General features: G+C 56.4%; 1 protein-coding gene across 6 annotated transcripts in view; it reads right to left on the bottom strand.

Moving 5' to 3' along the window:
• Positions 1–3121: 3121 nt before the first annotated feature.
• Positions 3122–11872, bottom strand: part of AXIN2 (axin 2) — a 31261-nt gene continuing 22510 nt past the window's right edge. For 5 of the 6 annotated variants that reach the window (XM_055321449.1, XM_055321440.1, XM_055321457.1 and 2 more), the window contains 7 exons: positions 11626–11766; positions 10977–11485; positions 10502–10696; positions 9957–10190; positions 9333–9428; positions 7916–8083; positions 3122–4651 (listed from right to left, as the gene is read on the bottom strand). In XM_055321449.1, coding sequence (XP_055177424.1) covers positions 4525–4651; positions 7916–8083; positions 9333–9428; positions 9957–10190; positions 10502–10696; positions 10977–11485; positions 11626–11766 — 1470 coding nt within the window. In that variant the 3' untranslated portion in view covers positions 3122–4524. The remainder of the gene's footprint in view (positions 4652–7915; positions 8084–9332; positions 9429–9956; positions 10191–10501; positions 10697–10976; positions 11486–11625; positions 11767–11872) is intronic. The other variant, XM_055321477.1, reaches the window with a different exon arrangement.

The raw sequence follows: 11872 nt of genomic DNA, 5'->3' as shown, positions 1-11872 counted from the left end.
CTGCCAAGCATCATGCTGGCTGTTATATACATAAGGGTGAATAGAAGCATATTTACTCCCTGCCTCATGGATGAATAAATAAGTGGGCAACAAAATCATTATTGTATCGTCATAAATGAGAATGTGCAGTGAACAGATGAAGGAACTTCTGTGATGGGGAGGATCAGGCGAGGGCATACATGGACCCGATGGTCAGGAAAGATCTCTGATATTTAATTTCGAGACCTGAAGGCTGAAAGGCAGACAGCCTCAGGAAGGGTGGAGGGGTGGGGGGGCTGTGCCCAGAAGAGGGAACAGCATATGCCCTGGCTCTGAGCAACAGAGCACATTAGGGGAATTTAAAGATTGGTGTAGATGAAGCCCAGGGAATTTATGTTTTCAGAACTGGGCATTATCCAGGTGGATCCAGGTGGAGGACCCCTTCCTGGGACAAGCCACAGAGTACAGTAGAGGCTCACTCTCATATCAGATTTTTAGTAAATCTGGTTGATGAAGTGGAATAATGATGCTAAGGAAGGTGTGAATCCCTCTTTTGAATCATCTACATGATTTGGGGAGTTTCCATACAACCAAAGTATTTATCAAAGGTTAAAAAAAAAGGGGGGGGGAAATACTTTTCTTTACCAAGAATAACAATCAGGAAAACAACGACAATAAATCTTACTGAATTATCCAGATAGACTGGAATATTTGCTTTGGGGTAATTGTCAATTTCCTTCTTATGGACAGCATGGTTACGATCCTGACATATTTTGGGGTAGGGGGAAGAGTAGAACAGGATCCTGTTTCCAAAACCCCACATTTCAAGTTTCTCTACGTGAACCGTCAACCCCAGTTAAGTCCACACAGAATTTCTGAGGATTGTATAAAGTCATAGATTTAATAAAAATTTAAAGATGCTCTGGGGCCAAGGCTCTGCTCTAGCTCAAAACCCCCAAACAGCCTACCGACCCATTTGCCCACCACCCTCCTGGTTTTGTGCCAGGGGCAAGGGAAGCAGGATGGCGGAGCCCAGATGTTGCAGCAGGAATGGGAGGTGCGGAATTTCCAAATGAGGAGCTAATAACAGATGCGGTAAGGGCGGATCCCAAGTACCCCGAGACCCCAAGCGAGATCCTGAGCCCCCGCACCTCCCTCTGCCATCACAGCAACCCTGGAAAGTACGCACATTTATTATCCCCACTTGATGGATGCAGAAGCCGTGGCCCCCCAGGCTGAGCCCCAAGTGGACTAAGCTCCATGGTCTACGCTTCACCTCCGATTAGCTGGTTAACCACTGATCCGAGAAATAAGGCCCGAGCACGAGGAAGCACCAGGGAGTGAGCACTAAGTGGGTGGATCCAGCTGGAAGCTGAAGTTCAGAAAGGGGAAGATCCAGGAGCATCTGAGCCAGTGCAACTCTTCCGGGAGTGGCTGGACTGGCACAGGTCCTGCCCTGTCAGTGGGTCTGGGGTGGGCGGCTGCTGCCGGGGGGGGGGGGGGCTGAGGGGTTCTGAAGAGCTGGCTCTTAAATGATTTGGGGGCAGGGAAGAAAGAGCAGAAAACTCAAACCATATTTTAGCTTTTTGAGTCAGAGATCCCTGTAAGAACCTCATAAAACTGGGGCACCTGGGTGGCTCAGCGGTTGAGCGTCTGCCTTTGGCTCAAGTCGTGATCCTGGGGTCCTGGGATCGAGTCCCACATCGGGCTCCCCATAGGGAGCCTGCTTCTGTCTCTGTGTCTCTCATGAATAAGTAGGTAAAAATCTTTTTTTTTTAAATCTAATAAAACTAACGACATTTTTCTCAGGTAAAGACACAGGTGATTCCACAAAGTTGAGGGTTTAGCAACCCCAGGTGCCCATCCAGGCCAGGTGAGGAGCACCTAATTGTTAAAATGCGAGAGGTAGAGAGAAACAGGCCCTCTTGGAAGAGGCGCAGACACAAGTGGTCAGCACCCACGGTGCCCTGGAGCGTGGTGGCCCCGGGACTTGAGCCCACGGTGGTCGGAGTCCCAGCCTTGTTCTACCTCCCTATGCTCCTGGGATGAATCAATAGACCTGAAGATTAAAGCCTAAACGCCCCACCCACACCACCCACAGCAGGTTAAATCTCTTTCAGATTGGAAAGAATCTTCCAATTTGGAAGGGGGTTGAGCCCCCATTCCAGCCCAGAGGGGTGGGTGCAACACTAGGACCGCAGCACTAGGACCAAGATCAAGGACTCCTGCCGCCCGCTGTCCTGTTCCCTCGCGCCCTGGCCTGCCCGGCCGGCCGCCCAGTGCCTCCTCACCCTGCGTGGCCAGGGCCCTGGCCTTACTTATCTTGCCCTGTCAGCCCCACGGGTTCCAACAGCGACAGAAAGCCAACCAGATTTGCCACAGACCCAACCCCAGGAAAACTGCACGCGTGAGAAGCCAAGTCCAACGGACCCTTTGTTTCTAAAATGGGCTCAGGATAGGACCCCACTAGATGGACAGACCTGCTCTCCCAGATGGGAAACACAGCCCGGCCTCCGGGGGCTCGGCGCACTGGGAGGTGACCCGAGTGTGTTGAGCGAACGACCGCCAGCCGACTTCCGTGGCCACACCAGGTCAACGGTCCAGCCAACCACGCAGTTTTCTTGCTCAACCACCTGTTTTTTTCCTTATCACCTTTCTGGCCCAGACCCTCGCCGAAGGCATCAGCTGAGATCACATAGCCACAGAGACAGTGGCTGCTTATCACCAAGCTCAAGGCTCCTCAGCTCCACTGGACACTCCCCATCTACCCACTGTTTTCTGGAAATTTTCTCCCGGTGCTCCTAGGAGTAAGGCGCATCTCCGCTCCTTATCTCCTGGACTTACCTCGCCAGGTGAGTCCCGCCTGCGAGGGAGAGGCTGCAGATAAGTGGTCTAGGGAAGGGGACATGCGAGGAAGTGGTCTAGGGCCTGCTGGAGAACAAGAAAACCCTCAGCCGGTAACCAGGGGATTTTGAAGAGAGAGCTCTTGAAAACATCAGGGCAGGGCCGGGTTGGGTGAGAAGAGGTGGAGGTGGGTCAGAGAGAGGCTCAGGCAAGGTGTGAAATCAAGCACAGGTGTTCACACACAGGGGGGCAGCCTCTGCCCTGCTCCCACCGCGGGGACTGAGAGACGAGGCCAACGTTTTGAAAAATATAAAATTTTAATAAAGGCTACATCTCTTAATTACAATAATTATTGTACCAAGTAATTTTCCTTAAATGAACTCTTTATAATGCATAATTTACAGTATAAGTAGAACAAAATGCCATGGCAAAAGTCATTGAGTACAAGACTTGTAATAAAAAGGCATAAAATATATTTATACATAAACCCCTTTCAAAAAACAAGGGAAAGTTGGAGCCCTCAATATAGGGCGACACACGGAGCGGGGCGCCGTGCAGGTACAGGTACTGTACTGATTTCAAGTCAAGCACTAGAGATAGTGGATTAATACTCTTCTGTCGTACAATATATACAGACGTATAGTACAGGTAACAATGGCAAACAGAATGTACAGATTAACTTAACACAAAAACCCGAACGTCAAAATGAAGGTGTCTGGAGGAAAGGGTGCTGCTAGGTCTTCCCACAACTGTCCGCTTCTTTGCAGGGCAAGGGGGTGGTGGTGGTTTCCAGAATGGTGGTGGTCCAAAGACTAATTTAAAAATGAAATCAACCAACCAACACTCCAAGGAACTGTTGTTTCGATACAAGCACGAGTTGAACCAGAAGGTTCTAGGGGGCCTCAGGCACTGGGCGCTGGGCCTTGGTGGGGAGTTAAGAGAAGTTACTGAGTTAATCTGGGGTCCTCCAAACGAGGCTTCCCCCCCTCCCCCCCTCACGATGGGTCCAATCCCACACGATGGCCCCAAATGGCGGTGATGTTGCAACATAAATCAATCCTCAAGACCTTTAAGACAAAACAGAGCAGCATAGGGAAAAAAAAAATGCACCAATTTCTGCGTGTTAATGGTAGGGCACCATTTAAACAAGTCTATCCTCACGCGGAGAAATGCAGGGCCAAGCATAATAATTCCCCTCTTAACGAAGAAATCATTAACGCGCCCCTCGCTCCACTCCCAAGTTGGGATAGATAGGACAATTAAAACTTCCCCTCCTCTCCCCCTTCCGTGTTTAAAGCAGCATATCCATAAACTGGGGGCTGGGGGGAATCAATTGTTCAATAAATAGCAGTAAGGACTCCTGTTCAGGTAAGCTATACACAGTTTCTCTTAGTTTATGGATTTCAGATCCCTAGGCAGTCATATATTATGTATGGCAGTCTCTCAAATACAGTCAGCATCATCAATAGCCAAGAGTGGTCATGTTTTTAATAAATAGTTCAGGCTTTTCTTATCTCAGTACCCAGCTCGTGAATAATGAAAACCAACCTCCCCCCTCCCCGCCCTCCCCGCGTGGCCAGTGGCCAAGTCTTCCCTAGACTGTCTTCTTCATTGGTTTCGTCTTCCTTCAAAAGGTCTTGTCGCGGTCGGTCATGGCCCAGGCTGGTGGCCCCGTGTCCGCCGGGGCCCGACCCCCGAGGCTCAGTCGATCCTCTCCACCTTCCCCAGAATCCTGCCTTCGTACATGGGGAGCACCGCCTCATCGTCCCAGATCTCCTCAAACACCGCTCCGCAGGCAAACTCGTCGCTTGCTTTCTTGAAGTAATACCTTAAAAGGAGAACCCAAAGAGCGTCTTGGTTAGCCGGGGTCTCCTGCTTTGCTTCACGGGAAGGTGATGCCACCGCTGAGCACTCGGAGGTCCGGAGGGTGCTGCCGCTGCAGGTGTGCGTGTGACCCACTGCCCGCGTCTCATGGACCATGGTCGCCGGGGCCGGCCCGGGGGGTGCGATCGGGCGGGGGGGGGGTGTCACCTGGGAGGTGCCCCGGGGAGCGGCAGGTGGGGCAGCCTCCCACCTGCACACTTCGGCCCAGAGCGCTGCTGCCACCCCCCTCGTGCGCTGGGCAGAGCACACCCTGCGGCGGACAGCTGCCGGCTTCGTTCTCCCCCTTTGGGGAGGGGTGCGGGCAGGAGGGGCAAAGCACGCCTGGTCCCTTTGCAGCAGCAGCCAAGCAGGGGCGCCCCCTCAAAGAAGCCCCAGACCCAGCCACCCCGAACTTGCAGAAGTCCATGGAAGGCTGACACCTCCTGTCCTCTCCACCCTCCAGCACCCACAGGCCGCTCCCCTTGTTGGCTACTGCCGGCGGCGGCCAGCCCCACCTTGCTTCCTTGGTCCCCTCTTCTGTGTCCCTCCTGCCCCCCCACAGCCCACCACACCCCTCCAGGGTCAAACACTAGACTCTTCTATTATGCCGGTTGATTAAAGGTTCCTTTTACCCACCCCAACCCCCTTCTTTCTTCTAAGGCTAATTGTGTGGACGCAAATGACCGGCCTCTCTCAGGAGAGCCACGTTCAGAAAACAACTGCTGTCCCCAGCCCCTTGTGTCCCCGGGCCCGGCCAGGGAGACCCCTCAGACCGATTAAACGCGCCCCTGCAAGTGGTCACCTCCAGCCAAGAAGGGCCCCTCGGGGAGGGAGGGTCATGGTCCTCTGGGGGGTAGGGGGACAGCTCTTTAAAAAAAGTGGACTTGGGTCTCAGGGTTACAGTTGTTTTTTGTTCCTGTCTTTTCATTTAAAAGAAAAAGGAGAAGAAAAAAAAAAAAAAGAATTCCCCTCGGTTAGAGAGCTCAACTTCTTTGTGATGAAAGCAAGCCAAATACTTTCACAGGAGATAAGGCTAAATAAAGTGAACCAGCTGGGTTTAGTCAAGGTTCCTGGTTGTTAGCGGTCCCAGCTGGGCCACAGCACCAGGGCGAGCGGCAGGCTGGGCCCGGGCAGCGCGCAGGACGCTTCCTATGGAGCGGGGCGCTTGGGGAAGCCCGGGGGCGGGGTGTACTGCACACAGGGGCCCCACACGGTGGAGGGGGGAAGGCCACGGTTCTGATGCCACCCTCCACCGTGTCCCCTGGTCCCCAAGCGGACCCCTCAGCTCTACTGAGTGGGGCTTTCGTGGCACCTCTGAGCCAATACGCAGTGACCTTTTACAGAACTGTAACCTCTTCCAGGGAGGGGAGAGGCCACATTCCCCAGGCCCCGGCCCCAGGACTTCAAACGCACTTGTGCTGCCCTCGTCTTCTCCAAGAAACGGGCTTTTCCACTGCAACATGCTTTATGTGGCAAACTTTGCTTTCTTCTGACATCTGGCACCAATAGCGTCTGGCACGTCTGGAGAGACTGTTCTCCTTTTGAACCTCTGCCATGTTGAGATTACTCAGTGCAGCCCAGGTCCCCCCACTCGGCGGCCCCATCCTCACTGGGCTTTTTATTGGGAGGGTGGGGGGTGGGCGCTGCAGAACAGGAGCACCACCCCTGCTGGGAGGGCCAGGCAGGGCACCCGGTGCCTCCACGAGCCAGGAGGGCAAGGGGTCCAGCTCCGGCCGGAGAGCCAGGCCAGGGAGATAAGGCGGCCGGGAAGGCTCTGGCCACAGCCTGATCCAATCAGTAAAGAATTTGAGAGTCAACCATTTGTGCAAGTCTTTGTGCATTAAAAGGGAGGCCGGGGCTTCAAAGCCAGGCTTATTAAGTGCGCCTTAGAAAAAAAAAAAAAAATCAGAGCCAGATGTGGCCGGAGTGGCTGAACGTGAAGCCTCCCCTGTAGCCTCTGCTCGGCGCTCTGTGGCCCTGCTCCCCTGAAGGTCACCTGCAGTTCCACTCAAAGTCCAGCCGAGTCAGAGCTGAGATCAAAATGAATCCCTGGAGGGGCACACTTGTGTAATTAGTTTCACCTTGTGTCTGTTCAAGATAAAAAAAAAAAAAGAAAAAAGAAAAAGAGGAAGAAGAGGAAGAAGCTCCCCAATCCCTTGGATACATTTTCCTGAATTGTCTCTGCCCTGGTGTCAGATGGAAAGATCTAGAGTCCACCTCCACACCCAGCTCCTCAGTCCCTTACAGGATCCTCAGCCCCGAACCCCATGGTTTCCCAGCAAAAGGAATTCCTCTGGGCCGCTGCCCCAAGCAGCTGCCAGGGTCAGGGGCTCCGGAAGCTGGTGCCCTCCTGGCCGGGGGCTGAGTGCCAAGCAGCTTCTCCACGCCCACCTCCGGCTACCAGTGGGATGGGCTGGCACCTTCTGAGCACATACTGGACCCCTCCCTGAAGTGTGTGCCCAGCACCTTGATGCCCCTGGCCTGCCCACATATTCCCTTGGGACGATAGCCACGGAGAAGGGGCAGTGACGACTCTAGATGAACGGAGGTGGGGTCATCACCCACCCCCCATTAAGGAGAAGGGAACCCAGGAATGGGCTCTGCTCTTGAGTCCTCTCTGGGGCCCTCGAAGGCCCCCAGAAGGGGAAGGGGGGCTGGAGGGAGGTGAGTGCCCATCCTCCTCTGCTACGGATAGAAGAGCTCTCCGGCTTCACGCGAGCCGTTCACCACGGCGAGGCAGTTCTGTGGGCAGGAGGGCTGCGGGCGAGGGAGGAGAGGCGGTCTCTGCTTCCGGGCGGTGGCCTCTGCCCTTCCCCACGCTGGCTGTGTGGACGATCTCTCCTACACCCGAGCTTCCTCATTGTCGGTCTGTCCCTCCCCGACACACATACCGCCCTCTCCCTTTCGGGAAGGGCCTTCACAAGAATGCCCCAGCCCAGCTCTCCTGGCCGAGCCCCCTGTGCCCTCAGAGTCTCGTTCACCTGGTAGAAAAAGCCCATCCAGGTCCCCACAGAGCCCTCCCAGGGCCTCCCTGCTGCTGCTGCTGTGTTATTTTTGTCAGTGGTGAGGGGAGAGAGGAAATGAGAAGGAGTACAAGCGCCAGGCAGCCCCACGGCTGCCCGGAGCGCCTCCTGAGCCCCTCCCGGGTCCGCCAGGCCAGCGACACGACTCTGGCTCTTGCTTCTGAGCAAACAAACTCTGGAGCAGTGAGAAGCCGCAGGGCTCTTACCTATAATTTCCCTTTTTGCTGAGCTGCTCTTTAAAGTGGCCCAGGGTCAAGCTCTGAGCCTTCAGCATCCTCCTGTATGGAATTTCTTCTCCACAGAAAAAGTATGTGACGACCAACTCGCTGGCCTGGAGCGCGTGGACCCCCGCCAGCTTCTTTGGCTCTTTGTGACTGAGAAATAAGATGGAATGCAACAAGTTTTAGCATTTGCAGGCAGCAAGTGCACGCACGACACACACACGCACAAGCATGGGCTCTCGAACATATTCTCCGCAGGGAAAGGACTGCAGCTAGATGCTCAAAAGGGCCTGGTTGCAGGGCCCCCCTGTCACAGGGGCCGCCACCTCGGTGGCACACAGCCCCGGGCACCCAGGAAGGGACAATGTCCTTCGGGCTGTACACGGCTGCTACTGTCCCCCTCGCGACCACCAAATGGGGGGCGGGAAGACAGGTGTGGAATAGTCTCTTTCAGGATGGCACAACCAGGGTGCCTGCCAGTGAAGACGAGGCGGGAAGCTGTCAGAGAGAACATGGGTTCACTCAGCCCAACTGGGGAATGAATGCTGCAGAGGCAAACCCAGAGCGGCTCCCGAGACGGCATGGATGCCAGAGCCCACTGGGAGGGTCGGCCCTATCATTCTGACCTCCCTCGTTTATTCTTTGAGTTTGCAGAGTGGCTTTAAAAAAAAAAAAAAAAAAAAGCTGCAGGCCTGGACAGCTGGTACACCTAACTAAGGTCAACCAACGAGAAGGGTGGTGGCTCATTCACGGGCTGCAAACATGGCTCACTGCCCAAGATGAACAAGATAAGGAAGAAAACTTCAATTATTTAGACCACGTTAGACTCCCATGGCCGATTTCTTTCTGAACGCACCCTCCCATAATTAAACGAAGCCAGGCTACTTGGTCGGCTTTGCAGGAGCGTAAACTTATGGGAAGAATCATGGCACAACTGGGGAAGACACTCCATTTCCCTCAAGCAAAACAATAACTGTCCTCTATGTCTGCGATGATGGAGAATCATCTTCCGGCTCCCTGCGACGAGACATTTCTGACCCAGCAGCATGCAAGCTGAGTGAGGGCAACTTTTGCATCCGGGCCTGGGGACCCCTCTAATCCATGTGCTAATGGCTTCACGTCTCCGCTTCTGCTCAGTGTGTGTCCAGGCACCCCGAGCCACCTGTCACTTCAGGGAGCAACGCCTGTGTACGAGTCACAACACGTTGCCCCGTACAGGCAGGGTTTTCAAGGTCCTAATTTATGGCCACATCTGCATTCACCAGCCCGTGTTGCTACTGTTAAAACCAAGGTGATTTTATATGCTAGAAAAAGTTCTCCAAAATCTCAATGCCAGGGAGTCAAGACCCTGAAACACACGCCCCCTCGGGGGCCCTCGGCCACGTCAGGTGAAGACACTCACTCTTCTGAAGCCAGGCCTGGGTTGGAGAAGGGCGTGGCTCCTGTCTGACCAGTGGCCGAGTGGTTCCTGTCCCTCTGCTGACTGGCTGCACAGCACCTGAGGACAGAGTCAGAGCAGAGGACCAAGAATGAGCCTGCTGTGGCCGGGCAAGCGGGGAGCAGACGGGAAAGCCGTCCTCTGCAGGCCCGACTTCCATCCCCGGGGAACAGCCATCCTGAGCCCCCGGGGAGCCCAGAATGGGGCAGGATGACACCAGCCCAGACAAAGGGCTGAGGCTCTAGATTGTCCATCAGCCGTGGCTTCTTACATGCCAGCCCTGCGTGATGGTGATGGGGACATTTGTCAGGGATGGGATTTGTAAGGAACTACCGCAATTCATCCTCTTTCTGGGCCTGACCTGCCTAACGGACAGATCCTGGCCAGCTCTTCAGAGCAAACAGAAGTTAAAGGAACAATTTCTAGCAGGTGGGAAGGAGACCGGTATGTGTCCAGAAGCCATCCCTCCTCCCTGAGGAGCAACTGAGATGCAGGCCAAGAGGGCCCCTTCCCTTGTGCCACAGGCCAGGGCTCCCCCTCCAGACCCAACCTCTGCCTTCATGTCTGTGCTGTGCTGCTGCTACTCACCGCTGCTTTGGGGGCTTGGACACCTCGGCCAGCCGGCGGCAGGCCTCCTCCAGCTGTGCCAGCGTGTTGGGCGGAGTCAGGGGAGGCATGGCGGGGTCCTGGGTGAACGGGTGGGCTCGGGGGGCGGCACGGGGGTGCCCGTTGCTACCCCCCAGCAGGTGGTGCCGGCCAGCTCGCTCGGCTGGGGACGCACGGGCCGACTCCAAGGGGTAAGCCTTCTTTGTGCTTTGGGCACTGAACATGGAGCAAGAGAGAGAAAGCAGAAGGAAAGAAACTGGGTTAGAAAAACTGGAAAATGTGACCTCAGTAGAAACTTCTCTATCCTGCCTTCAAAGAGAAGAGAAAAAAAATGACCCTACCATCACACGGACAGGGGGCGTTGCCAAAACATGGCATTTTTGTGGTCTGCTCAGTCCACCGTTTAATATTAAGACGGCAGGAGCAAACAGTCACATTTGCTTTCGGTCGACTGCAAAAATAGCCAACCCCACAATACCTCCGTGGCGACTGCCCGTGACCCTGGCCGCGGCGGCGGTGGTGTTTACCTAGGGGGCTTGGGCTTGCTTTGCCGCTCACTCTCCAGCATCCACTGCCAGACATCCTGCGACCTGTCTCCTTCCTCCCCGGGAAGTTGCAGGACCCCAGCTCCGCCTGGGGCCCCTCCTTCCCTGGCGGGCAGGGCCAGGCCCGGCTCCACGCTTTTCCCATTTCGTTTGGGCAGGGTACTGCCTCTGCTGCTGCTGCAGGGAACCAAGACCCACACCCGTCCCAGAGGCCCCGTTACATCTCTGAGACTCTTCCAATCGGCCGGTTCAGCGAGTGGCGGGGTGACACGGAAGACCCATGCACCTGCTCCCCCTGCCCCGCCCCACCGTGCACCTCCCTCCTGGAAGCTAAGTGCCTGTGACCTCTGGCCCCCACCTCACACCTGCCCCGGGCTCTGGGTGGGGGGAAGGGGGAGAGAGAGAGAGAGAGAGAGACCGACCCCCACAGGGACACTCCAGTCTGCCCAGCACTTACCTGAACTGCTCCGCCTGCACGGGCTCCAGAGCCTTGGGGTGGCTCCTACACTTTGAGTAGCAGTAATACTCGGTGCCCCCGGGGCAGAAGCAGCGCACCCTCTGTGCCGCCTCTGCCTCGATCTCCTCCTTGGTCTTGGGGAGGGCGTGGTGGTGGATGTAGTGGTGGTGGACATGCTTCGTCGTCTGCTTGGTCACGAAGCCTTTGGCTCCAAGGAGGGGGCAACCGGCCTGCGAGGCTGCCACGGGGGGCAACTTGCCCCCGGGCGGGAGCAGGGGGTGGTACTGCTGGTGGTGGTGGTGGTGGTCGGGGGAACGGGAGCGGGGGCTGTAGCGGCCCACACCCGGCGACTGGCAGCCCGGGGTCTTGAGGACCCTGGACAGGTGGTCGTCCAGAATGGTCTGCGGGTCCTCCTCATAGCTGCCGGAGGGCAGGAGGGAGAGGGGGTGCGGGGTGGGCCCCCCCTCCCTGGAGCTCAGCGCTAGCTCAGAGGCCTCCTTCTCTTCATCCTGGAGGGGCGGGCAGCAGAAGGGGGCGCGGGCCGGTAAGCAGGAGGGCCTGGCCCGGGTCGCGGGGGGTGGGGGTCACGGGGAGGGGCGGCGCCACGGTGCGCAGGCGGCAGGGCGGGGGCGCGGACGCCCGGCACTACCTCTCGGATCTGCTGCAGGCGCTCCTCCAGGCTGTGGCGGCTCTCCAGCTCCAGCTTCAGCTTCTCCAGCCTGGAGATGAGCTCGGCCGCGAAGGTGGCGGGCTCCACGGGGGTCATCTCCTTGGGCAGGCGGTGGGTTCTCTACGGGGCACGGGGAGGGAAGACACGACGCCGCGTTCAGCGGGCCAGCACGGGGCGCCCGCCGCAGCTTCCCGGGCCCGACGGCCTCGGCCACGGCCACGGCCAC

This window comes from Nyctereutes procyonoides, unplaced genomic scaffold (genome assembly GCF_905146905.1).
Source record: "Nyctereutes procyonoides isolate TBG_1078 unplaced genomic scaffold, NYPRO_anot_genome, whole genome shotgun sequence".
In the NCBI taxonomy this organism is placed as follows: domain Eukaryota; kingdom Metazoa; phylum Chordata; class Mammalia; order Carnivora; family Canidae; genus Nyctereutes; species Nyctereutes procyonoides.
Note: the sequence above shows the minus strand (reverse complement) of the source record. Positions and strands in the feature narration are given on the sequence as shown.